General features: G+C 44.0%; 1 protein-coding gene across 4 annotated transcripts in view; it reads left to right on the plus strand.

The window, feature by feature from the left end:
• PROSER1 (proline and serine rich 1) overlaps positions 1-19,436 on the plus strand; it is a 61,212-nt gene extending 41,776 nt beyond the window's left edge. For all 4 annotated transcript variants that reach the window (XM_077298174.1, XM_077298175.1, XM_077298173.1 and 1 more), the window contains 5 exons: positions 1,604-1,693; positions 1,769-1,813; positions 3,556-5,191; positions 14,881-15,010; positions 15,252-19,436. In XM_077298174.1, the coding sequence (XP_077154289.1) occupies positions 1,604-1,693; positions 1,769-1,813; positions 3,556-5,191; positions 14,881-15,010; positions 15,252-15,374 (2,024 nt within the window). In that variant the 3' untranslated portion in view covers positions 15,375-19,436. The remainder of the gene's footprint in view (positions 1-1,603; positions 1,694-1,768; positions 1,814-3,555; positions 5,192-14,880; positions 15,011-15,251) is intronic.
• Positions 19,437-26,610: the final 7,174 nt, after the last annotated feature.

Consider the following 26,610-nt stretch of genomic DNA (forward strand, 5'->3'; position numbering starts at 1 on the left):
GTTGATGGACGGCTTGAGCCCATGACGTTCGCAAAAGGGACTCGCGAATTTTAGTTTTCTTTTTGTTTGTTTTTTATTTATTTGTAGTTTTGAACATACCTTGACATAAAGAGAAATCACGTACATGGATCCTCATCCTCAACTTTATTTTCTTCATAATGTTTTTCTTTTCTTAATTGTTTTTCCTTTTTTTCTTTTTCAAATATTTTGTTGATCTTTACCCGACATTCATCCATGAAATGTCTCAGATCGGATCTCCATGATCATTGCCATCGCATCATTGATTAGAAGGGTTCTTTTCTATGATGGGACCTGACTCTGCAGAGCTCTCGATTATTCCTGCCCATGAGATTAGGGCCAGCTCTGAAGCTCCGTGTGTCCCACTATCTAGTGGATGCCTGGGAGCAGGAGTTGCCTACTATTTACCTACACCAACTGCAATATTTTACTTCAGGCGGATCTGAGGTCTGTGTGAAAAATTTCCCATGTGCACAAGGACATAGGCTAACATTGGTCCGTGAGCTGTCCATTGCACACGTGAACATCACATGGACCGAAAATCCCGCTACACTCACACATCTGTTTTAACTTTTCTCATCCGTGCACTATTTGGTTAAATGGACAGAACCGCTGAGCCATAGAGACTAATAAAGCCGTTCAGGCATCCCTTTTTTTCTTTGTATATGTTGTATTTTCTTCGTTAACTCCTCGCAGTGTCCATTCTCATCCATCAGAGTTGGGCACTCAAGGTCCCTCAGAGATGGATGGAAATCTAAACACGTCCGTTCTATATCCATTTTTCTTCTGTCTTTAATGGCTCCAGTGTGAAGTGTCAGTAGAAAAAAGTTCTCACCGTTTCCAAAAAGTCAGGCAAATTGGATGACACTGGGGACAAAACTGGTCTTTTAATGGATGTAAAAATGTAAATGGATGTGTGAATTTAGCCAAAGGGTTTTACCTTTTGAATTGGAGAACTGTTTAGATGAGAAAAATCACATGGAGCAGTATATCATGGTAAGGATAGCGAAAGTCGGGAGTATCCGCTCACCTGGCGGTGTTGTGTGAAGGCGGAGAGCCTGGAGGAGAAAAACTTCTTCCAGATGAATAGTAGTAGAGGAGGACGATATCCCGGTGAACGAGCGGCACTGCGGTAACTGAGAAGCCTTTTGTGTTCAAAATGGTTCTTTATTGTTCCAACGCATTTTGGCACCGCACCAGCGCCTTCCTCAAAAATCAGGTTTTTTTAACCTTGAGAAAGGTGATGAAACATTTTAGGACAATAAAGAACTATTTTGGAACAGAAAAGGCTTCTCATTTACCGCATCGCAGCCCATTCAACTTGATATCGTCCTCCTCTACTACCGTTGAATTGAAGGCCATCACAGATTTTTCGAAAAACTGCTAGACAAAATATCCCCAATAGACCCCATTTTTGTCAAAAGGGTCCCTCGGGAAGCGCTGATGTCGGTCGTGTGATCGATCCGGCACTGAAATCATTTTTGTTTTTCTATTTCTGTTACAGAAATGCCTGAATCGAACCTCATACCTTTAAAGCTAACACTTGGTTGCTTTTAATTTCTTACGTTTGCTTTTCCCTGTACAGGTGCATACGTCAATGGTGCCCTCGCTGCCAACTTAGTTCCTGGATCTTTACCTCCACCTTATTCTTCCAATCCAGCTGCACTAGCTGCAGGTAAAATCAGCAGTATCTATTCTAAAAGTATGAGCTGTGCTGTATAAAATGCTAATTATGCTCGGGATTTTGTAGGAACTGAGGATCCTGCTGCTCAAGGAAAATCTACACCCAATCAAGGTAAGGAAAGTGATCTTCCGGGCAAGTGGTAAATGCTTGGACTATTTGTCATGGTGCCTCATCTATTTGTCAAGTTTTACAGAATGTTTAAAGGGGTTGTCCAGTACCTATCCTTGTGATGAGACTCAAGCTTTAGGTCGGGTAGGGTCTGATACCTGGCACCCCCACAGATCAACTGTTAGCTAGAGCACGACAGTGCCATACACTGTTTAAAGGGAACCTATCACCCCGTTTTTTTCGGTATGAGATAAAAATACTGTTAAATAGGGCCTGAGCTGTGCATTACAATAGTGTAGTTTGTGGACCCCGATTCCCCACCTATGCTGCCGAAATACGTTACCAAAGTAGTCATTTTCGCCTGTCAATCAGGCTGGTCAGGTCGGATGGGCGTGGCTTCTTCCCCCAGATATTGCGTAGTTTTCCGTTGGTGGCGTAGTGGTGTGCGCATGTCCAAGGTCCCCAATCCTGCACGGGGGGGTGAAAATAGCAGCGATGTCCGTTATTCCATTGGTGGTCGGTGGGCGCGGCCATCTTCCTTTGGCCGCGCGTGCGCAGAAGCGGCGCTCTGCTGGCCGCGGCTTCAGGAAAATGGCCGCGGGATGCCGCGCGTGCGCAGATGGAGATCGCGGCGGCCATTTTCCTGAAGCCGCGGCCAGCAGAGCGCCGCTTCTGCGCACGCGCGGCCAAAGGAAGATGGCCGCGCCCACCGACCACCAATGGAATAACGGACATCGCTGCTATTTTCACCCCCCCGTGCAGGATTGGGGACCTTGGACATGCGCACACCACTACGCCACCAACGGAAAACTACGCAATATCTGGGGGAAGAAGCCACGCCCATCCGACCTGACCAGCCTGATTGACAGGCGAAAATGACTACTTTGGTAACGTATTTCGGCAGCATAGGTGGGGAATCGGGGTCCACAAACTACACTATTGTAATGCACAGCTCAGGCCCTATTTAACAGTATTTTTATCTCATACCGAAAAAAACGGGGTGATAGGTTCCCTTTAATGGTCATTCTTGGGTTCTGCAACCCAGCTCTCATTCAGTCAGTCACTTGCACAACCCATTTAATCTTTTTTTTTTACATAAACCACCAAACCATCCTACATGACTCTAGTCTGGCAAAGTCGACTTTTGCCATCAAATTTGTTGTTGGTTGCTGAAAGATCGTTGCCACCCTTTCCAACACTGGACTACTGATACAAACTCAGGAGCTGAGCCTGCATCAAACCTGGCAGATTCTGGCTTTGTTCCACATCCATCATCTGACAAGAACACTGAGCAGAGCTGTTCTTCACGCCCATTGGATTCAGGCAACACCATACAATAGTGCCGATGAGTAGCCATGGCAGCCGGTGGTCTGCTGTACGACCCCATAACTACCATGAACTGTGAAGACCAGCCTGTGGGTTTCATAGGACTCTGTGATTTTGTATATATACTATGGTAGAACAAGTGATCAAACGATCCATAATTCAAGTCACCCCTGAAACAAATGATTGTAGAATAAAAAAAATTGGGGGGGGGGGGGGATATAAAAATTCAAATCCTCTCCCGTTTAAAATGAATTAATTAGTAGGCTTATTTCGTATGACTGCATACATAAGTGAAGTCTAATCGGTCTACCAAATGCCCAACGATCAGCTTACAATATTCATTTTCTGGCCTTGGATTTAAACACCGCCTTGGATAATTATTATTTTCTACTAAATACATTTTAATCTGCTTTTTCTAGCTGCTGCTGCTCCAGCGAACCCTCTTGGTTCTCCACATGGGAACAGTTCTTCTGCACCCCCAACTCCCGCTGCTACACCTGGCCCAGCTCCTACCGCTTCTCCTGCTAAAGCAGTGAACTCACCGTCTACTCCTACGACTCCACTTTCTGGAATGAATATGTCAACTCCTCTATCAGCATTTCCAGGGCAAGGTCCTCCCTCTATGACACCTCCTAAACCATCTACACCCACTCCAACAGTGATTAAAAGTGTTCAGATGTCCTCTGGTACACCCATACCAGCAGTAAGCACACCATCTACATCAAGCCCTGCGGTATTCCCCAGTCTTCCACCTTCTGCCGTTCCAACGCAGCCAAGTTCCTCCACACCCTGTGCTATTCCTGGGCCCAATGTTGCAATGTCATCCTTGTCACTTCCAGGACTTCCATTTTCTGCCACATCTTCTACATCCACTGTAAGCAATGCTATGATGCCTTCTATATTTGCTGGTCTCCCTTTGCCCTTTAATCCAGCTTTCCAGGGTATGACCAACCCAACGCTATCTGATCTTGCTGGAGCCACTGGACTAATAGGCAATCCTCTGCTGTCTGTTTTAAAAGGATTTTTAGCTTCGAATGATTCCGGATTAATGAATTCGCCTTCGGTGCCTCCATCTGGACTGTTGTCATTATCAGGTCTTCCAAATGTGGAATCTGCCTCTGCAGTAAATAAGTCTTTTACTCCTCCATGTTCAACCCCTACACCTCAGAGAACGGCCACCCCTGGAGCATCAATATTTTCAGGCTCCTCTTCACCTTCATTGTCAAATCCCATATCCACATCTGCACCAATGCCAGGACAACGTCTGTTGGCCACACCATCTCCTCTTAGTTGTGCATCCACTTCCCTGCCCGAACAAAATCTTTCCTCTTCACCATCCGCAAGTAATATAATGGCCAAAAATGAACCAGCTAGTCCATCACCTTCAGCTTTCAAGGGTCCATCACGTTCAGCCACACCTTCTCATGGTTCTCTAGGGTTACCCCAAGTGCTAGGCCATGTCTTTCCTTCAGGACCGAGCCTGGCTAATTCAATGAACCCAGGATTGTCTGGGCTTGCCTCCCTGAATGGAAATCTAGGCAGCCCAAACCTGTCGTCTTTAGCTTTGGGCACCCCTGCAGCAATTCCTACTGTTTTCCCTGCATTTACATCATTGTCCAATGGCTCGCCATTTGCAGGTAGCCCATCTCTTACTCCATCTCTTCCAATGCTGACATCTACCAGCTCAGTTGCTACTGCAACACCACCTTTAACGTCAGCTGTGTTCCCTGGTCTTTCAGCACCAGCTGCTGCGGCAGTAGCTGCTGCGTCACAGTTTCCATTAAACCTATCTACCGCAGTCCCTTCATTGTTTCCTGTACCACAGGGACCCTTGGTCCCTCCAAATGCTAATTTTCCTGTGTTCCCAGTTTCTGGCACACCACCAATAAACTCAGCTCTACCTGCTCTTCCACCCTTCCCTGGACTGCAGCCTGCCTCTACAATGTCAGGAGTTCCTCCGGTGCCAGCATCTGCTCCATCTCCAGCATCTGTTCTACCAGGATTCGCCTCTGCTTTCAGTTCTAACTTTAACTCTGCCCTCGTGGGTCAGGCCGGGTTAGTATTATTATGATTTTATTATATTGTTCTTTTATTCTGTCATATAGGCATGTCTGCATCTTGTTTGTGGTGTGGTATGTGGTAGCTGAGATGTGTGTGGTAGTTATGCTGTGTGTGATAGCTGAGCTGTGTGTATGTGGTACCTGAGCTGTTTGTGTGTGTGTGTGTGTGTGTGTGGTAGTTGTGCTGTGTGTGGAGTAGCTGATCTGTGTGTGTGTGTGTGGTAGCTGATCTGTGTGTGCATGTACTATGTATACAGCATTGTGTATGTGTTCACTGCTGAGTATACATAATGTGCTTGATGTAAAGCTATCTACTATATAATTGTCTAAGGGTCACTTCCGTCTTTCTGTCTGTCTTTCTGTCTGTCTGTCACAGATATTCATTTGTCGCGGCCTCTGTCATGGAAATCCAAGTTGCTGATTGGTCGCGGCAAAACGGCCACGACCAATCAGCGACGGGCACAGTCCGGCGGCAAAATGGCCGCTCCTTACTCCCCGCAGTCAGTGCCCGCTCCATAATCCCCTCCACTCAGCTCTCACACAGGGTTAATGGCAGCGGTAACGGACCGCGTTATGCCGCGGGTAACGCACTCCGTTACCGCTGCTATTAACCCTACTTTTTACTATTGATGCTGCCTATGCAGCATCAATAGTTAAAAAATCTAATGTTAAAAATAATAAAAAAAATAAAAAATCGTTATAAACTCACCGTCCGTCGGCCCCTCGGATCCAGAACCAGCCTTACCCGCTCCTCGCGACGCTCTGGTGACCGCTCCATGCATTGCGGTCTCGCGAGATGATGACGTAGCGGTCTTGCGAGACCACTACGTCATCATCTCGTGAGACCGCAATGCACTCTTGGGACCTGAGTGCGCGAGGAGCGTCGGTAACCGCTTCGCCTGGATCCGGGGCCAACGGAAGGTGAGTATATAACTATTTTTTATTTTAATTCTTTTTTTTTAACAGGGATATGATGCCCATATTGCTATATACTGCGTGGGCTGTGTAATATACTACATGGGCTCTGCAATATACTACGTGGGCTGTGCAATATAATACGTGGGCTGTGCAATATAATACGTGGGCTGTGCAATGTACTGCGTGGGCTGTGCAATGTACTGCGTGGGCTGTGCAATGTACTGCGTGGGCTGTGCAATGTACTGCGTGGGCTGTGCAATGTACTGCGTGGGCTGTGCAATGTACTGCGTGGGCTGTGCAATGTACTGCGTGGGCTGTGCAATGTACTGCGTGGGCTGTGCAATGTACTGCGTGGGCTGTGCAATATACTACGTGGGCTGTGCAATATACTACGTGGGCTGTGCAATATACTACGTGGGCTGTGCAATATACTACGTGGGCTGTGCAATATACTATGTGGGCTGTGCAATATACTACGTGGGCTGTGCTATTTACTACGTGGGCTGTGCAATATAATAATAAATAATAATAATTTTATTTATATAGCGCCAACATATTCCGCAGCGCTTTACAAATTATAGAGGGGACTTGTACAGACAATAGACATTACAGCATAACAGAAATCACAGTTCAAAATCGATACCACGAGGAATGAGGGCCCTGCTCGCAAGCTTTACAAACTATGAGGAAAAGGGGAGACACGAGAGGTGGATGGTAACAATTGCTTTAGTTATTTGGACCAGCCATAGTGTAAGGCTCGGGTGTTCATGTAAAGCTGCATGAACCAGTTAACTGCCTAAGTATGTAGCAGTACAGACACAGAGTGCTATTAACTGCATAAAGTGTATGAGAACATGATGCGAGGAACCTGATTATGGGGTTTTTTTTATGATAGCCGTTGAGGCGGTAGGCCAATCTGAACAAATGAGTTTTTAGGGCACTCTTAAAACTATGGGGATTAATCGTATTAACCTAGGTAGTGCATTCCAAAGAATCGGCGCAGCACGTGTAAGTCTTGGAGACGGGAGTGGGAGGTTCTGATTATTGAGGATGCTAACCTGAGGTAATTAGCGGAGCGGAGGGCACGGGTAGGGTGGTGAACTAAGACCAGAGGAGATGAAGGGTGGTGCTGAGCCATGGAGTGCTTTGTGGATGAGGGTAGTAGTTTTGCACTGGATTCTGGAGTGGATGGGTAGCCAGTGTAATGACTGGCACAAGGTAGAGGCATCGGTGTAACGGTTGGTGAGGAATATGATCCTGGCAGCAGCATTCAGGACAGATTGGAGCGGGGAGAGTTTGGTAAGAGGGAGGCCGATTAGTAGAGAGTTACAATAGTCCAGACGGGAATGAATAAGTGAAACAGTAAGAGTTTTTGCAGAGTCGAAAGTAAGAAAAGGGCGAATTCTTGAAATGTTTTTGAGATGCAGATAAGAAGAGCGAGCCAGTGATCGGATGTGGGGGGTGAATGAAAGCTCGGAATCAAGGATGACCCCAAGGCAGGCGGGCATGTTGCTTTGGAGTAATGGTGGAACCTGCACACGGGGATGGCAATGTCAGGCAAAGGTAGGTTAGTAGAGGGAGAGAACACAAGGAGTTCAGTTTTTGACAGGTTCAGTTTCAGATAGAGGGAGGACATGATGTTAGAAACAGCAGTAAGACAGTCACTGGTGTTTTCTAAGAAGGTCGGCGTGATAACAGGATAAGAGGTGTATAATTGGATGTCGTCAGCATAGAGATGGTACTGGAAACCAAATCTACTGATTGTTTGTCCAATAGGGGCAGTATACAAAGAGAAGAGGAGGGGGCCTAGGACTGATCCTTGAGGAACCCCAACAGTAAGGGGAAGGGGAGAGGAGGAGGAACCAGCAAAACATACAGTGAAGTATCGGTCAGAGAGATAGGAGGAGAACCAGGAGAGAACGGTGTCCTTGAGGCCGATGGAGCGGAGCATATTGAGGAGGAGCTTATGATCCACAGTATCGAATGCTGCGGAGAGATCCAAGAGAATTAGCATGGAGTAGTGACCATTAGATTTAGCTGTTAGTAGGTCATTAGAGACTTTAGTGAGGGCAGTTTCAGTAGAGTGTAAAGAACGGAAGCCAGATTGAAGAGGGTCAAGAAGAGAGTTATCTGAGAGACAGCGGGTAAGACAGGAGTGGACCAGGCGTTCGAGGAGTTTAGAGATGAAGGGAAGATTAGAGACAGGTCTATAATTAGTGGCGCAGTTTTACTACTGTGGGCTGTGCAATATACTACTTGGGCTGTGCAATATACTACGTGGGCTGTGCTATATACTACGTGGGCTGTGCAATGTACTACGTGGGCTGTGCAATGTACTACATGGGCTGTGCTATATACTACGTGGGCTGTGCTATATACTACGTGGGCTGTGCAATATACTACTTGGGCTGTGCAATATACTACGTGGGCTGTGCAATATACTACGTGGGCTGTGCTATATACTACGTGGGCTGTGCTATATACTACGTGGGCTGTGCAATGTACTACGTGGGCTGTGCAATATACTACGTGGGCTGTGCAATATACTACGTGGGCTGTGCAATATACTACGTGGGCTGTGCAATATACTACGTGGGCTGTGCAATATACTACGTGGGCTGTGCAATATACTACTTGGGCTGTGCAATATACTACTTGGGCTGTGCAATATACTACGTGGGCTGTGCTATATACTACGTGGGCTGTGCAAATACTACGTGGGCTGTGCAATGTACTACGTGGGCTGTGCAATGTACTACGTGGGCTGTGTTATGCACTACGTGGGCTGTGTTATGCACTACGTGGGCTGTGTTATGCACTACGTGGGCTGTGTTATGCACTACGTGGGCTGTTATGCACTACGTGGGCTGTGCAATGCACTACGTGGGCTGTGCAATGCACTACGTGGGCTGTGCAATGCACTACGTGGGCTGTGCTATACACTACGTGGGCTGTGCAATATACTACGTGGGCTGTGCAATATACTACGTGGGCTGTGCAATGTACTACGTGGGCTGTGCAATGTACTGCGTGGGCTGTGCTATACACTACGTGGGCTGTGCAATATACTACGTGGGCTGTGCAATATACTACGTGGGCTGTGCAATATACTACGTGGGCTGTGCAATATACTACGTGGGCTGTGCAATGTACTGCGTGGGCTGTGCAATGTACTGCGTGGGCTGTGCAATGTACTGCGTGGGCTGTGCAATGTACTGCGTGGGCTGTGCAATGTACTGCGTAGGCTGTGTTATACACTACGTGGGCTGTTATAAACTATGTGGCTGTGTTATATGCTATGTGGGCTGTTATACACTCCATGGGCTGTGTTATATACTCCGTGGCTGTGCTATATACTCCGTGGGCTGTGTTATACACTACGTGGGCTGTGTTATACACTGCTTGCGTGGGCTGTCAAATACATGAGCTGTGTTATTTGCTATGTGGGCTGTTATAAACTACGTGGCTGTGTTATATGCTATGTGGGCTGTTATACACTCCGTGGGCTGTGCTATATACTACGTGGCTGTGCTATATACTCCGTGGGCTGTGCTATATGCTACGTGGCTGTGCTATATACTATGTGGCTGTGCTATTTACTACGTGGGCTGTTATATACTACATGGCGGGCCGCGAACAATCAGCGACAGGCGCAGTCTGTGTATTCAATGTGTTCTAAAATCTTCATAAATAAACTACATACATATTCTAGAATACCCAATGCGTTAGAATCGGGCTAGTATGTGTATAATACACCAACTGGGAAGTTTGAATTTGTAAAAAACAAAGATGTTTTTCCTCTTTTCTGCTGTCTAAACATGGGGTGCGTCTTATAGTAAGGTGCTAAAATAGAAAGCGCTCATAGGTCAACACTGTAGTGCCAATGAAGATGGGAAAAGAGGGGCTAACCTACTTTCCTGTTGGTAGTGCACTCACCTTGTGGTGATGTGTAGAGGACACAATATCTGTAGAAATGTATGTATACCTGCTGAAGCTGCCTACTCAGGTTGGGCACTTCTTGCACTGACATGTCTGGACGGAACAGAAGGCTTTGCAGTTACTTCTCAGGTTAAGTATCCGGCTGTTCTGCTGCTTACAGATGGTCTAGAGGCAGATTAGGGTAGTTACAAATGACTATATTTGGATATTAGATATTCACCCGAATCAGTGTCAGACGGACCTCTTCTTCTTCAGGAGTTTCTCATGTTTATTCAACAATGTGTGAGAAAGCTTTAACTAGTAAAAGAAAAAATCCAGGCTTATCGTTATAGAATGATACAATGTAGCCCATAAAGGAAACCCCATCAATCCATTCCACCTCTCATACAGGGATCCAAGGGGTAAGGTTTCTTCTTGTGAAGAGTGACATGTTAACCATGCCAAGGTGAGGAGACTTTTAAGCTGCAATGCTCATCTGGAAAATATCCAAATAGTCTCTTCAAGCACTTGTCATACAGCAATGAAGCTCAACTCCCAATTTTTATCCCATTCATATTCAAGGTCATGTTTTAATCAACTTTTATGATCTTGCATCCCATGAATTTAAAAGGGCCACTACCCTCCACATTGTTACTACCAGTAAGAAGAGAGAAATGCAATCTCCTCATTCGGAAACAACACTGAGATTATCATAAGGGAATGGCACCGGGATTCAAGGCTGTCTGTTACATTAAAGAAGCAAATGGATTTCCTTCACTCAAAGCTTACCAGGAAACCTTAGAAGACCCTTATAGCAAAAGCACTTTCTACATATATCCATGCAGCAATCACCAAGATTTCCCTTAATAAGAATGAGAAGCAATATCTCCCCATTCAGAATCCAAACATTTCTTCTTTCTTACCTGCCCAAGATCCATAAATCACTCACCTACCGGGCCTCATCATCAGGTAGCAACTCTACAACCAGCAATATATCGACATTACTCTACAAGGAGCATGTGATTCTACTACACAATTACCTAAAAGATTCATCTCAAATCTTTAGGAAACTGCAAAACTTCTGATGGAGAAATATATCCATATCACCATTGATGTAACTTCACCCTACACTAGGGGTGGGCAATTAATTTTTCTAAAGCGGCACGTGAGACACCGTCACTGTTGTGGAGGGCCGAACCAATAGGCTAAAATTAATTTAGTTCTAAAATTGAGCAGAATTAAGTATGCAGACATGCCCATATATACTGTATGAACATGCACACAGCCCCTCTATATACGGCATGAGCCCACACACATCCCCTATATACTGTAAGAGCCCGCACGTGGCCTACTATATACAGTATGAGCTCCCACATTGCCTCCTATACAGTGTGAGCCTCCACATAGCTTCCTATGTACAGCATGTGCTCCATGTAGCTTCCTTTATACAGCATGTGCCCCACGTAGGCCCTTTTATACAACATGTGCCCTACATAGCCCTATTAAATACAGCACCAGCCCCACATAGCCCCCTCTATATACACCATGAGCCCCATACAACCCCCTATACACACATAAATATCCCATACACATGAAAAAATGAAAAAAAATACCTTGCTCCTGTTCCCCCAGCACTCTGCTGCTGCTGCTCTCGCCTATGCAGTATCTTTCTGCAGTGCACAGCTTACGTGATATAATGATGTCATCGCAACTGCTGCCTCACATGCTGATTGGTGGAAGATGGAGCCAGCGGCGCTGTCCTCCACTAATGTATTCACAGCTGTCTGCATTCAGAGGATGGGGAGAGCGGTAACAGCGAGTGGTGGTGGTAGCGGATGGATGGCCGGTGGGGAGTGCATGGTGTGGCCTGTTAGCCACTGTTTCAGCCCTTTGGCTATCTTGGGCTGTCTACAGTGCATGAGCAATTTCCTTCATCAGGACCATAGGATCACAGAACATTGTAAATTCCTGCTAGGTGGATAACATTTTCTCAGTACTAACTTTTTTCGCGTTCAATGAAACCACCTAAGATCAGACGATGGGGACCATGATGGGCACGTAGTTGGCACCAAGCTTCAAAAATCTTCTTACCGGAAGAGAGACACATTCACAAAAACTCCCTATATATCAAGGGCATATCCTTTTATATCATCGGATTATTGACGATCTATTCATCATTTGGCGAGGCTTGGAAGATGAGACACTAGTTCTATGGGGAACCCTGCATAAATACCTGGGGCATTACATTTTGTATAACTGGAATAGTGGTGGAACCACTGTGCCATGAACCGATGAGATTCTGGAGGGGCGTGACTAGGCGAACACCTGACTCTTCGCTAGAGCCCCAGAGGGTGAGGTTAGACTTCACTCTAGATGGATGCCAGGTAGTTCTCCAGGACAGACCTCGGACACGGCAGGTTGATTATTATTTTAATCCTTTTACAGGAGACATTGGCTTTTGTGGATTGGGCATTGTGGTGAGTATAGCTAGTTTGGTTAATCTTAGATTTATTAAGAGTTTATTTATTCAAATAAAGGACTGTATTCAGTGTGTTTGTATTTTTCTTTGTACAATATCACTATGAGGTTAGTAATGAGGGGCGTCTTATAGTTGCATCTCCATTACTAACCTCTGGGCTTGATGTCACCTGACAATACAAAGGTGACCTCAATCCCAATATTATCACCCCACTTGCCACCACACCAGGGCAAATGGGGAGGGCGAGGCTAAGTGCCAGATTTGGCCATTTCTGTGGCAGATGAGAGCTGATGTTTTTAGTCTGGGTTGGGGCAAGTATCCATGGCCCCTTCCTAGGCTATTAATATCAGTCCATGGCTGTTTGCAAAACCTTTTCTGTTTATTAATTATAGAGGGACCCTACATAGTATAGTAAACTCTATAGTATATGGCTCACAAACATCCAATTTTACCAATGTGAAAGGATTAGAAAGAATTGCAACGATACAGATTTTCATATCCAGGCTAACCTCCTACAAACCAAATTTATTGAAAAAAAAAAACGACCCTTTGGGGCTTCTAGGGCCTACAAAATAGCTAAAAATGCGTGTTACCCAAGCAGAAGATAATTGATGTTGAGACATATAAAAGTAACTACAACTCTACAGTACATACAATAAATCTCTTTCCCATATCAGGGCTGTTTTGTTTGGTTTTTTTTTTTTAAACAGTGCCACCTCCTAAATTGGGACCCTGTTCTAGGTTCCTCCCTTTTTATACCACTGATCACCTTTACACAAGATCACAACCTTATGAAAATTATAGCACCTAGTAGACTTAAGGTCCAGGACAGAACCAACACATGGCGGTAAGGGGCTCGTCAAAAGGAAGATTTAACTAACAAACAGCTCTGTAGTGAATTCAGAAGAACAAACCGTCAGTCATTACATGTCTCACATTTTCCTTTACAATAATCTCTGGAGGCAGATTCTCCGGGAGATCTATGTCTGGCCCATAGATCTTAAAGGGAACCTGTCAAACCCCCCCCCCCGGGCGTTTTTAACTAAAAAAGCCACCTTGTGCAGCACTAATGCTGCATTCTTTTAAGGTGGCTCTTTTATTTGGGGTCCCTTCCACCGCTGAAATAATCGTTTTTATAATTTGCCCGCCATACCTGTAGTCAGCCCGTGGGGTGTGTCTTTTCACCCCCCGGACACAAACACCCCCCAGCCATCAGTCATTTGCTCCGGGCGCCGCCTCCTCAGTGTTCGGTTATGTCCCTGGCACCTGTAATTTTTTTTTTACGGGCATGCACAGTTTGCGCTGCCCTTCAACTCACATCACATGATGGGAACTTACAGCGCAGGCGCCGGGGACGTAAATAAATGCAGAGGAGGCGGCGCACAGAGGAAATGAGTGCTGGCTGGAAGGCGTTTGTGTCAGGGGAAAAGACGTGCCCCCCGGGCACACTACAGGTATGGTGGGCAAATTATAAAAACGATTATTTCAGCGGTGGAAGGGACCCCAAATAAAAGAGCCACCTTGACAGGATGCAGCATTTTTTCTGCACAAGTTGGCTTTTAGTTAAAAACGCCTGGGGGGGGGGGGGGGGCAGGTGACAGGTTCCCTTTAAGAGCTCATTTACATATTTAGGAAAAGTTGGGTTTCCCTGGAATAAGACATTGGATCGCAGATCGATATCATTTTGTTCAACCTATGACCTGCATCCCCATTTAGTCGGCTTATTAGGAGGGTTGATTTTTTAATATTTCAATTTAATGTTATTTTATAAACCGAGATTTTATGTTAATTAGCGGCTCACACCACAATCTCATGTCACAATGATTTAGTTTGAATTATGTAAAGCCTCATCACACAGATTGTTGTATATACACTAGCAGAATCCTGATGAAGGGGTCAGTTCGACCATCTGTGAGCAGCAGCGCTGCCGGCTATGTAATCTGAGTGACTACTGCAAAGGCTAGCCTCCTAGTAAGGCGCATCCCGTATTCCAAAAAGTACTTAATAAAAAATATATGTAACCTAAACACCAGACTAAAAAGGTGTCCTCGTAAGATGACCTATGGCGATGCAGCACAAAATGGCCCCTTTTTGGTCACCTTTATGGCTTTTTCTAGTTTGCACAAATGCTCCAGCATGATTCCCAACTATAAACATATTAGCAACCGGTCTGAAATGTCTGGGAGGTTTCCCGGCAGTCCCCGGATGGCAGATTGGGCATGTTGGATTTCACCATGCACTTTCCTTTATTTTGCTGACAGATAAGACTCTAGTAAAGGGGTCCCTGTAGCGATTCATTTTCTGCCATCATTGAAATATTGTTTTCTAGTTATTGTTTAGTAATTGATAATGACTGTCTTTTCCCACAGGCCTTCGGCATTTCCTCTCCTTTCTCTCTCTGGTCTTCCTGGATTTCCACAGAGTCCTTCTCAGTCACTCCAAGGCCTCCAGCAGAGCGCCGCTGCCGCCGCCGCTGCGGCACAATCGGCTTTATTACAGGCAAGGCTCGTAGTATATTCCTTACAGGCTCCAGTACAGTGGGGATATTGCTGTAATCCCGATGTAAAGCCGCCCTCTCTAGTCTTCAGTATAACAACAATATAGTAATACTGAAATATTAATCATTTAATTACAAGTTTGAAACAGTCTCAATATCCGCCCGTTGTTTTAGTATGTTTTTTTATCTGGTACCAATGTGGCATTAATGTGTAATTGACGTTATTTTTGTCTTTTTCATCAGGCACATTCAGCATCTGCCTTGGAAGGATTTTCGGCTCAGGCGGACGCCTTTGCTGGTTTCCCCACAGGACCCGGTACACCATTTTCACTTCAACCAGGATTGCCCCAACGCGGCTGGCAATAATCAGAAAGTCTTGTAACCCATCACATTTTAGTGGGGTTCATTGTGTCACTGTTTTTAGAGGGGTTTTTTAGGTTCAGGATTTTTTTTTTTTTACTTTTAAACAAGTCTTTGAGGGTTTTATATTGTAATGGCTAGGTATTAACTGACACCGGTATTATGACAATATTAGCCTATGGGTCTAATTTATTTTTACATCTTTTCAGTAATTTTTATATTATTTTAGTTCATGAAATGTAGTATCCCTCACATATTTTAGTGAGTTTTAATAGAGCATGTAAAAGAAATCACAGAAATGTTACAGGTTCAGTCTGCATTTTTAAAGCCAATATATATATTATATAATGTTCTCTATGATTTGGGAGACAAGTTTACAAATATTCCTATAGGACTGTTGGACATTTGCACCATATTACCAGTCTGATCTTCTGTACCCCGGACATGGGCTACACCAACCTGACGACTGAGTCATCATGGGTGAACGTTTTATATTTGGTGAACACTAAAGCTGCCATAGGTATCAGATAACTGACGTCTAACTTCCTCATGCTCCCCCAGGGCCACTGACATAGGATAGTTGAAAGATCATGTAATTTGAATCATGGAAATAGCAAATTATAGAGACGCGATGGACTTGTCTGCTGTCAACCTTAAAACTATGAATTTATAAGAAGTAAGATGGCGTCAGATATGGACACGGTGAAACAGATTGGACGTCATCTTGCCTGATCTTCCGATGGCAGATATCTAGGAATGGTGTCGGTCACCCCTGACATGAGAATTTTTGCTGATTCTGCAGACTGACGTATATCTGTGGTCAGTTTTAAAGAACCTGACATGATGCCCGCCACGTGTACTACTTGGTATCGATAAGGACCTCTTCCTGATCCATCTTGTCAAGTGGCGGCATCAAGGATTATTTTACTCACTGAGCAAAGTGTACTTGACGATAAGCTGTTTGTACGAAGCCTAATTTACAACAATCTGGTGGCATGTTTTCTGTGGATCATCTTCTCTTATTCAGCCATCTGCTGCTCCCCTCTCCCATTACACATGTACCCTCAGACGAGCATGCTTCTGTCCTACATGGGGAAAATGAATATGCTCCTGCCAGATGCCAACTACCTGGTTTTTCTCTGCCACCAACCACCATCGTCATTGGGGTCCCTTATACATTAGATGGTTGGCCGATCCTGCCAAAATTGTCAGGTTTTGTTGTCTTTTAATTAGTATGGCCAGTTTAAAGAGGACCTATCGGTTATGAGAAAAGTCGAAAAAGTGATTGTAGAGGAAATTATAAGAATTTTCTCAAATACCTATCAGATGATTTTTCTTCATATACCCATGAGGCGCATGTCTTAATTTCATTTAATTGGAGTGAGCACTAAATTTGGTGAGATGTACCCATCTATATGGAGGTAAGCATCTGATTGGTTAAGTGGAGGCTTATGCCTAGATTTGGCAGCATGTGGCCTGTGGGGCTACTTTGGTTGACTCACTATTTCATACAATATAATGGAATTCTCCAAAAGAGAGAATCACAATTGTGAATTAATTCATCTCGACGAACAGCAAATCGGGCAAACATTTTCCTCTCCTCTAGTCATGAGCCTGAACTTTTCTTTTTTTCTACTGCATATTGCTATGTATCAGTCATATGATAAGATGTCACTATGTAGCTAATATACGAGGATACAGTAGATTGTAAAGGGTTAATCTTGCAGAGGAAGATAAAGTTGCTTGGAAATGGTTTGGAAAGGAGTCTCAATACATCCCTGTTACATGGACGGCCACAGCATGCGAAGCAGAAGCTGTGACCTGCTTGACCTCTATTTCTGCTCCTTCTAGCCTCAATAATACAGAGCAGTCTTTCTTACCTCTTATATAGTGACCTCTAGTATGAAGATCACCTCTCTCCTGTGCTCCTATGCTGCTCTCTCACATCTCAGCAGTGGTGTGTTCTAGCTCAGAAGCAGGCAGTCTCACACAGCTGTCAGAACAGCGAGACAGTGAAGAGCCTTCAGCTGACGTTGGTCTCCTGGTAGTTCCACAGCTATTAGAACTAAATTAGACCGCAATTTTATTAGTTTTACTAAATACATTTTTTGACACATGACGTTTTCCATGAGATAGGACCTCTCTGTACATAACCTGTAGTAACCCACCTTGGGAATGAAATAGACAACATTGGTGTGACCAAGGTCTATAATAACACAATCACGGTCTGAGACCCAAGCTCTGAGCATTACATTTGTACCTTCCATACTTTGGGTCTTTTGTAATCTTGGTCAGCGATTTATTAGTTTGTTTTCATCTGCAACACTGAGATAATAATATACAGGTGTAATTAAGTGAGCATTGTCCTAATATTAGGATGTGAAATGAGGACTATATGTGCTAACATATCACTTTTTTTTTTTGTACATATCATTGGTTTGTGATTTGGGTGGGTGGTGTTATGCGAAGCCCCCTGGGTGCATGTAGTAATCACCTAATACTATTGAAGGCCTTGGCTGCCCAATAATCAGTGTCATAGAGCCCGTGCCATATATAGTAAAGCCAACTACAAAAGTTACTGGATATGATGCAAATGTGATCGTTATCGTGTGTATTTCGAAACAACCTATTGAGAAAACGGAGGTTTAAATATTAGGTTTTTCATTAAATATGCAGATTGTCTCTCCAGAGAGGAAGGACTTGAACTCTAGTGCCGCCTATTGGAAGTAGCAATCCTAAAAGTCAATATCGACCCCTTAACGAGCCTTGCAATATGACTTAGGATAAAAGCCAAATCAGAATCTTGATTTGCAGACACGATGTTTCAGGTTATTGCCCTTCGTCAGTGCAAAGTACTGGCGTGCCAGACCTAGCATGTTGCTCTCCACAAGGAGAAAACGTAGTCCTTAGATCCCAGGTGTTTCATTAGTATTTCCCACTGTGATTCTGTAATCGGTTTTACAATGAAGATGCAGTATTATTTATTGTACAATACAGTGAGGAATGTGCTACAAATCCCTGTCGCCTACCGTTCACAGCAGAGACGGGTGAAGCTTTAGTGGGTGCAGGGATTGCAGTCACACCCGTCCCCCTGGAGCCCAGTAAGCTTCAAGCTATGTCACTCTTGGTCTAAAAATGAAATATTGGGGAGCTCCAGTTTTAAATGATGTGTTCCTGCAACGTTATCATTCTTTCGCAGCGCTTGATATGAGACCCGAATATTTTGCTCCTTTTTACATTTTTATAAACTGCTGTATGACTGTGGAGGTTATATTGTTGACCTTCATATGAAAATACTGTAATATGAAGCTTGGAACACTAGCATTGGGCCTCCAATAAAACACACTGGGTTGTCCACTTCCTCTTTTTTTTTTTTTTTTTTCTAAATTCATGTATTTGGGGCTAAAAATATTTTTTTCTAAGTTGTGTTCATTTCCACTTTTGCACCCGTTCGTCTTTTACAGGTTCTTTGTTTTCCTGCACTTTTAACTTTTGATGTGATCTGTGGTCATAAATCAACTGAGGGTTACTAACTTTCCTCTTAAGACTGTCAATACAAGCTCACTAATGGTTTTTCAGGTATCGTATTCCGCACCCTGGAATATCCTGTGAAACACAGAGGCAAAAAAAAATCCCAATTACAAAAATAATTTTTAGCTAAAAATAAAACGCATTAAAGAAAAAAAGAAAATTGTTCCCAATGGCGGATGACCACTTTAATTAGTGATTGTGATCTGTCCCGGTGAGACGATCTAATAGTGCAGTATGGCGGGTGATACCTAGTGGTAAAGGCCGGCTGTAAATGTGTAGATCCATGTGACCTGTTGAGCCAAATGTGCATTATAGAGCGAGGATTTACCCCCTAGAAATCAGAGGGGAGGGCGGCAGACCGGCATTTATATGGCAGCTATGTATCTTTGTGTTTCATATTAGGAGAAATGTTTAGATTGTCATTGCTTTTTCCACAAATTTGAGCTGTAGTGTTGGGAGTAGTGATGAGCGAATATACTCGTTACTGGAGATTTCTCGAGCACGCTCGGGTGTCCTCCGAGTATTTTTTAGTGCTCGGAGATTTAGTTTTCCTCACTGCAGCTGAATGATTTACATCTGTTAGCCAACATAAGTACATGTGGGGATTCCCTAGCAACCTGGTAACCCCCACATGTACTTATGCTGGCTAATAGATGTAAATCATTCAGCTGTGGCAATAAAAACTAAATCTCCGAGCACTAAAAAATACTCGGAGGACACCCGAGCGTGCTCGGGAAATCTCGAGTAATGAGTATATTCGCTCATCACTAGTTGGGAGCTCAAATTATAGGAATTCTCCATAGAAAGGCGGCCTATTTCAGCTGTACAGAACTTTACACCTATTATGTAGGTCTGTGTGTAACTGCAGTCAGGGCTGCGTGCAGACGACTTTATTACAGATCCATATCACAGATTCCAAATGTTTGGACATCCAATGGATCCCCCGCCATAACCCTTAGTTAGGTGGTCCTAAAGGCTCCCATACACATTGGACCAATATCGACCAAACCCGCCAATATCAACTGATGGTCTAATGTCTATGGCAGTGTCGGCTGACTGTAGGTCAGGAGAGATGTCTGATTTTGGACTGCCGATCTCATTGTTCTTCTGGAGATGAGTCACGGGCGGAGATGAGTCACGGGCGGAGATGAGTCACGGGCGGAGATGAGTCACGGGCAGAGATGTCAGTCAGCAGCTTTTTAATAGAGAGCACAGGAGTAATCGGCTAAAGGAGCTTTCCGGTGTATTGGAAAGTCAGCTGAGATGGCGGTCGGCCGAAGCATCGTTCAGTCGACAGCCATCTAATGTGTTTGGCCAGCCTAAGTCACCAGTGGGCATACTTCAATTACTACTCCTGCCTTGATAGAATTTTTTATTTCACAGGCTACTCCTTCCATACGATTGTACAGTGGGGCAAAAAAGTATTTAGTCAGTCAGCAATAGTGCAAGTTCCACCACTTAAAAAGATGAGAGGCGTCTGTAATTTACATCATAGGTAGACCTCAACTATGGGAGACAAACTGAGAAAAAAAAATCCAGAAAATCACATTGTCTGTTTTTTTATCATTTTATTTGCATATTATGCTGGAAAATAAGTATTTGGTCAGAAACAAACAATCAAGATTTCTGGCTCTCACAGACCTGTAACTTCTTCTTTAAGAGTCTCCTCTTTCCTCCACTCATTACCTGTAGTAATGGCACCTGTTTAAACTTGTTATCAGTATAAAAAGACACCTGTGCACACCCTCAAACAGTCTGACTCCAAACTCCACTATGGTGAAGACCAAAGAGCTGTCAAAGGACACCAGAAACAAAATTGTAGCCCTGCACCAGGCTGGGAAGACTGAGTCTGCAATAGCCAACCAGCTTGGAGTGAAGAAATCAACAGTGGGAGCAATAATTAGAAAATGGAAGACATACAAGACCACTGATAATCTCCCTCGATCTGGGGCTCCACGCAAAATCCCACCCCGTGGGGTCAGAATGATCACAAGAACGGTGAGCAAAAATCCCAGAACCACGCGGGGGGACCTAGTGAATGAACTGCAGAGAGCTGGGACCAATGTAACAAGGCCTACCATAAGTAACACACTACGCCACCATGGACTCAGATCCTGCAGTGCCAGACGTGTCCCACTGCTTAAGCCAGTACATGTCCGGGCCCGTCTGAAGTTTGCTAGAGAGCATTTGGATGATCCAGAGGAGTTTTGGGAGAATGTCCTATGGTCTGATGAAACCAAACTGGAACTGTTTGGTAGAAACACAACTTGTCGTGTTTGGAGGAAAAAGAATACTGAGTTGCATCCATCAAACACCATACCTACTGTAAAGCATGGTGGTGGAAACATCATGCTTTGGGGCTGTTTCTCTGCAAAGGGGCCAGGACGACTGATCCGGGTACATGAAAGAATGAATGGGGCCATGTATCGTGAGATTTTGAGTGCAAACCTCCTTCCATCAGCAAGGGCATTGAAGATGAAACGTGGCTGGGTCTTTTAACATGACAATGATCCAAAGCACACCGCGAGGGCAACGAAGGAGTGGCTTCGTAAGAAGCATTTCAAGGTCCTGGAGTGGCCTAGCCAGTCTCCAGATCTCAACCCTATAGAAAACCTTTGGAGGGAGTTGAAAGTCCGTGTTGCCAAGCGAAAAGCCAAAAACATCACTGCTCTAGAGGAGATCTGCATGGAGGAATGGGCCAACATACCAACAACAGTGTGTGGCAACCTTGTGAAGACTTACAGAAAACGTTTGACCTCTGTCATTGCCAACAAAGGATATATTACAAAGTATTGAGATGAAATTTTGTTTCTGACCAAATACTTATTTTCCGCCATCATATGCAAATAAAATGATAAAAAAAACAGACAATGTGATTTTCTGGATTTTTTTTTCTCAGTTTGTCTCCCATAGTTGAGGTCTACCTATGATGTAAATTACAGACGCCTCTCATCTTTTTAAGTGGTGGAACTTGCACTATTGCTGACTGACTAAATACTTTTTTGCCCCACTGTATCTGTCACTCTGTAGTCTTGATAGTATAATTGCCTTTTTAGAATTGTAGATGGCAGCTGCGTGACAGCCGCTTGCACCTTGACAGTCTGCAAACTACAGCTCTTAGGTTTTCCATTAATTTCTACGTAGTTCACGTCCATGTGAGAAATGGGTATTAAAACAGAATAAAAAATTTTTTCAATATGAAAAAACGATAATTTTAACAGTGTACCCGTAAGAACAGTTTTACAGAAATTTTAATTAAATGATAATTTATAAAGAATAATGGTAATTGGAAAATCCTTTTAGTCCTGTTCACATTGCACAAATTTCACATGTATTCAGTAACCAAATCCAATTATCGTCCACTTGTATTTCGCATCCCATTTTTTTTTTTGTTTTTTTCAAAGCAAATCTGCGGGGGGGGGGGGTGAATTAAATATTTTAAAATAGCGTAGCAAGAAAGTGACCTGTCATATGTTGATGTTGGTTCAGGGAGAAAATCTGGTTGGATAATCCAATTGAGTAGGACTAATCCTCATGGGAATCTGTAGCGGAAATTCAAGGGTCAGACGAAGATTTCTGCTACAGATTTTGCTTCACATTTTTCCAAAGATAAAATCTGCCATGTGATTATGACCTTAACATAAAAAAAAGTTAATTTATTGTTGATATATGAATATAATGAATTAGGATGTCTACTATTTTCCTCCTTACATGTCATCTATGTGTCTATTAACTAAATGAATTCTGTAGATGCTCTTCATGGACTGAGCACTGGACAAGCTGTGTAATCTGGTACCTACATGCTATAGATGTGTAAATGATGCCGTGCTGACCACCTTCTGGAATCATGAAATGAATTCATTTTTATTTTTTTTTTATGCTTTGTGTAAAATAATATTGCTGTCATTCTTCTGAGTTGACAATGGTAATAAATGGAAAAACCTGTTCAATCACTTATCTTGTGCCCTGTGTATTGGATTTTAGTACCACTATAGTAACCACTATATTAAAATGCACATTTTGACTTGACTGTTGTCTGGTCATTCACCACAGGTGTGATCTTCCTCTTCCCTGGTGACCGGCCATACATTTTATCATTAGTGATGAGCGAGTGTACTCGTTGCTCGTTTCCCGAGCACGCTCAGGTGGTCTCCGAGTATTTGTGACTGCTCGGAGGGTGTTTTCCTTGCTGCAGCTGCATGATTTTCGGCTACTAGACAGATTGTTTACATGTGGGGATTCCCTAGAAACTAGGCAGCCCCCACATGTACTCAGGCTGGCTAGCAGATGTAAATCATGCAGCTGCGTCAACAAAAACTAATTCTCCGAGGAATCACAAATACTCGGAGACCACCCGATCGTGCTCGGCAAAACCCGAGCAACGAGTATACTCTCTCTTCACTAGTTATCATCAAAAGGGCGCATGGAAAGCCCTTACGTTATGATGATATGGGATCATCTAGATCAGCAGGTTATTTCCATATTGAAAGCAACATAAGCTACTAACACCACACGTCTCCTGGGAAAACAAAGAAACTGATGGGTTACATTCAGTCTGATGAACAAAGGATATGCAGATGACTTTTCTCCAACACATTAGATTGTGGGTAGATCCTCTAGAAATTGGCTAGTATGTTTAGCTGGACTGCTCATTTAAGTTTACTACTCCTAAATAAGGGCTCATTTGCCCATAAGTTTTTCATGTACACATGCAGAACAGTGACTCTGATAGTGTCACTGTCAGAGGTAACATCATCCCACTGTGACAGATGAATGGTGCCACATATTACATAACGCGCTCCACTTCCTCCCCACAGTACTATTGGCAGAAACAATAGTAGCCCATTTGTGACCGGCATTTGGTAATCTTACTACCTGGACAGATGATGCCAGACAGATGATTACCTGGGCCAAGGAGAAAACTAACTGGACTGTTGCTCATTGGTCCAAGGTGGTGTTTTCAGATGAAAGTACATTTTGCATTTAATTTGGAAATTAAGGTCACATAGTCTGGAAGAAGAATGGAGAGGGACACAATCCAAGCTGCTTGAGGTATAGTGTGAAGTATCCACAATCAGTCATGGTTTGGGGAGCCATGTCATCTGCTGGTGTAGGTACACTGTGTTGATTATCAAGACCAAAGTCCGCACAGCCATCTATCACGAAATTTTAGAGCACTTCATGCTTCCCTCTGCCGACAAGCTTTTTGGAGATGGAAATTTCATTCTCCAGCAGGACTTGGCCCCTGTCCACATTGCCAAAAGTACCAATACCCGGTTTAAAAGCAACAGTATCACTGTGCTTGATTGGCCAGCAAACTCGCCTGACCTTAACCCCATAGAGAATCTATGGGTTATTGTCAAGAGGAAGATGAGACACCAGACCCAACCATGCAGACGATCTGAAGGCTGCTATCAAAGCAACCTGGGCTTCCATAACACCTCAGCAGTGCCACAGGCTTATCGCCTCCATGCCACACCGCATTGATGCAGTAATTGATGCAAATGGAGCCCGACCAAGTATTGAGTGCATTTACTGAACATACATTTCAGTAGGCCTGTGAAGGAGAAAATGGCTAATGAAATCAATTATTAAACCTTATATAAGTCAGTTCAGATATGGTGTAGCAAGGTGGCGATTGTGTCTTTGAAGCTGTCTTGGAGATCCTTGAAACTGTCCTGGAAGGAATCTTTGGAATGCAGGAGTGAAGACACTGGACTGGACTGAATATCATATATGGAAGTGAAGTTGGAAACGAAGTTGGAATGAACCAATCAGAGTGACACTAACTATTCAGAAGTTGTGCGACCTCCCCCATTTCCTGTTTTTAGTATCTTCCTTTGTTCAGAATAAAGCAGTTGTGAGTAAGCCATTGCTGAGAGAGGAGTTTGTAACAGTCTCTGAATCTGATGCATTCTTAGCCTCTAAGCTAGCACTCAGCTTATATTTGGTCAGGTACAAGCAATCATATAGATCTCACTTTAAGAGATCACCCTCACATTTTTGGCGCCTCAATGTGCGGCTCACTGAGGATGTACACTCCCCAGACATTGACACCCGTAATGGATTGAGGAAGAGCGTCCAGAGTGGTTCAACTAGGAGACTGATCACCTCCATAAAAACACGGTAAGTCTGCTGATTCCTTTATGAATCTGTAGTACTTCCCTGTGTTTCTCGAACCATTCTTTGTGTTCTGTACTCGTGTTTGCCGAGTGTCTGCCACCCTGACACGGTGGGTGTGGGATACGTACATCTGGTGGCCCTAAAAGAACCCACGACTACTGGCTGTGAGGAACACAAACCGTGATTAACTGCTTGTAACCTGCTGCATGTCTTAGCCCAGATCAGTGCTGGTATGAGACATCTGAGTCTCTGCCTGTGTGTAGCAAGCAGGGGAAGAGGAGGTTGTCTATGATACGGTGAGTGCAAAGTTCCTCCTAGAGTCTCGGGTGCGGAGCATGGCGTGATAGAATCACGGGTGGTCGAACCACGTAGTGCAAAAAATGGTAGAAACCTCTTTGAACCCTAGCATTGGGCTCAAGGTCTGAGATAGAAATCCCAGTTGCAGAGGACGGTCAGTTTTTGTGTTTGTCCATCCGTCTGGTAATGTGTGTCTGAGAGTGTTGTCCCTCTTCCAGAATTAGCTGTCCTGTCTGACCGCACGTGAGGAACGGCGAGATTTAGTGTTGGTGCTGGGGTGAGCGCAAATTCTGTGTGGTACCAGGTAACTCGGTGCGGTCTGAGGGGAGACACGGCGTTAATACAGCAGACACGTCTCATCCTCTTTGCAGTTCATAGATTTGGGCTGGGACTTCTGGTGACTGGATAACATTCAGTTTTTTTGTTTGTCTAAAGCCAGCAGAAAGTGGAGAAGTTTTTGCAGTTCCGTAAGAGAGGAGGGAAATGTGATGATGGCAGATAACTGCTGTATGATAGTGTTTGCCAGAGGGGGGAAGAAGTGTATATATATATAGAATATGAGGTGATTAATGAAAATATGTGTATTCCCTGAGAAAGGCAGATTACAGTAGTTAGAATGGCAGGGAGTTATTAAAGGAAAGAAAGGAAGTTGGAAGATGAGGAATTGCTGCAAGTAAGTTTAGCATGGTGCAGAACAACAGAAAATCTGTCTAAGGAAAGTTGGGTGACTGACTTAATGAGGGTTTTCTGGAAATGTATTGAAGTAAAAAAAAGAGGATCTTTAAATGATGCTGGCTTGTTAGATCAGGCTGAGATATTATGGAAAAAAACCCTGTACAATTAGAGGTGACGTGCAGGAAGAAAAACATGGTGATAAGTTCTAGTATGAGAAAGTATGAAACAAAAATGCTGCTCCCAGTTTGTCTCCACCCGTTACATTGTCCCCAGAGGATGGACATGTTGTGTATGTAGGAACTAGAATTTAGTTTGGGTGGAGACCTGTCCTGTATGTGGTGCCCTCTGTTGGCACATAGGAACTATTAAACCTATTTCTAAGCTAGGATTGTATATTTTGTTATGTCCCCCCTCCTACCATTCATGTGCATAGTGTGCCTCTTGTCCAGTGCCCCAAAATGCTACGCCCCAATAAGGCTTGTCCATGCCCTTAATAAATATTATGCCTGCACTGGATGGCACCAGCACCCCCTTCAGGATCTGCCCTGCCCTCCAGATCATTTCCTGATAGAGCCGAAATGGATGCAGCAGTTACTAATACGTCTGTCTTTTGCTG

This window comes from Ranitomeya variabilis, chromosome 3, assembly GCF_051348905.1.
Source record: "Ranitomeya variabilis isolate aRanVar5 chromosome 3, aRanVar5.hap1, whole genome shotgun sequence".
NCBI lineage: Eukaryota > Metazoa > Chordata > Amphibia > Anura > Dendrobatidae > Ranitomeya > Ranitomeya variabilis.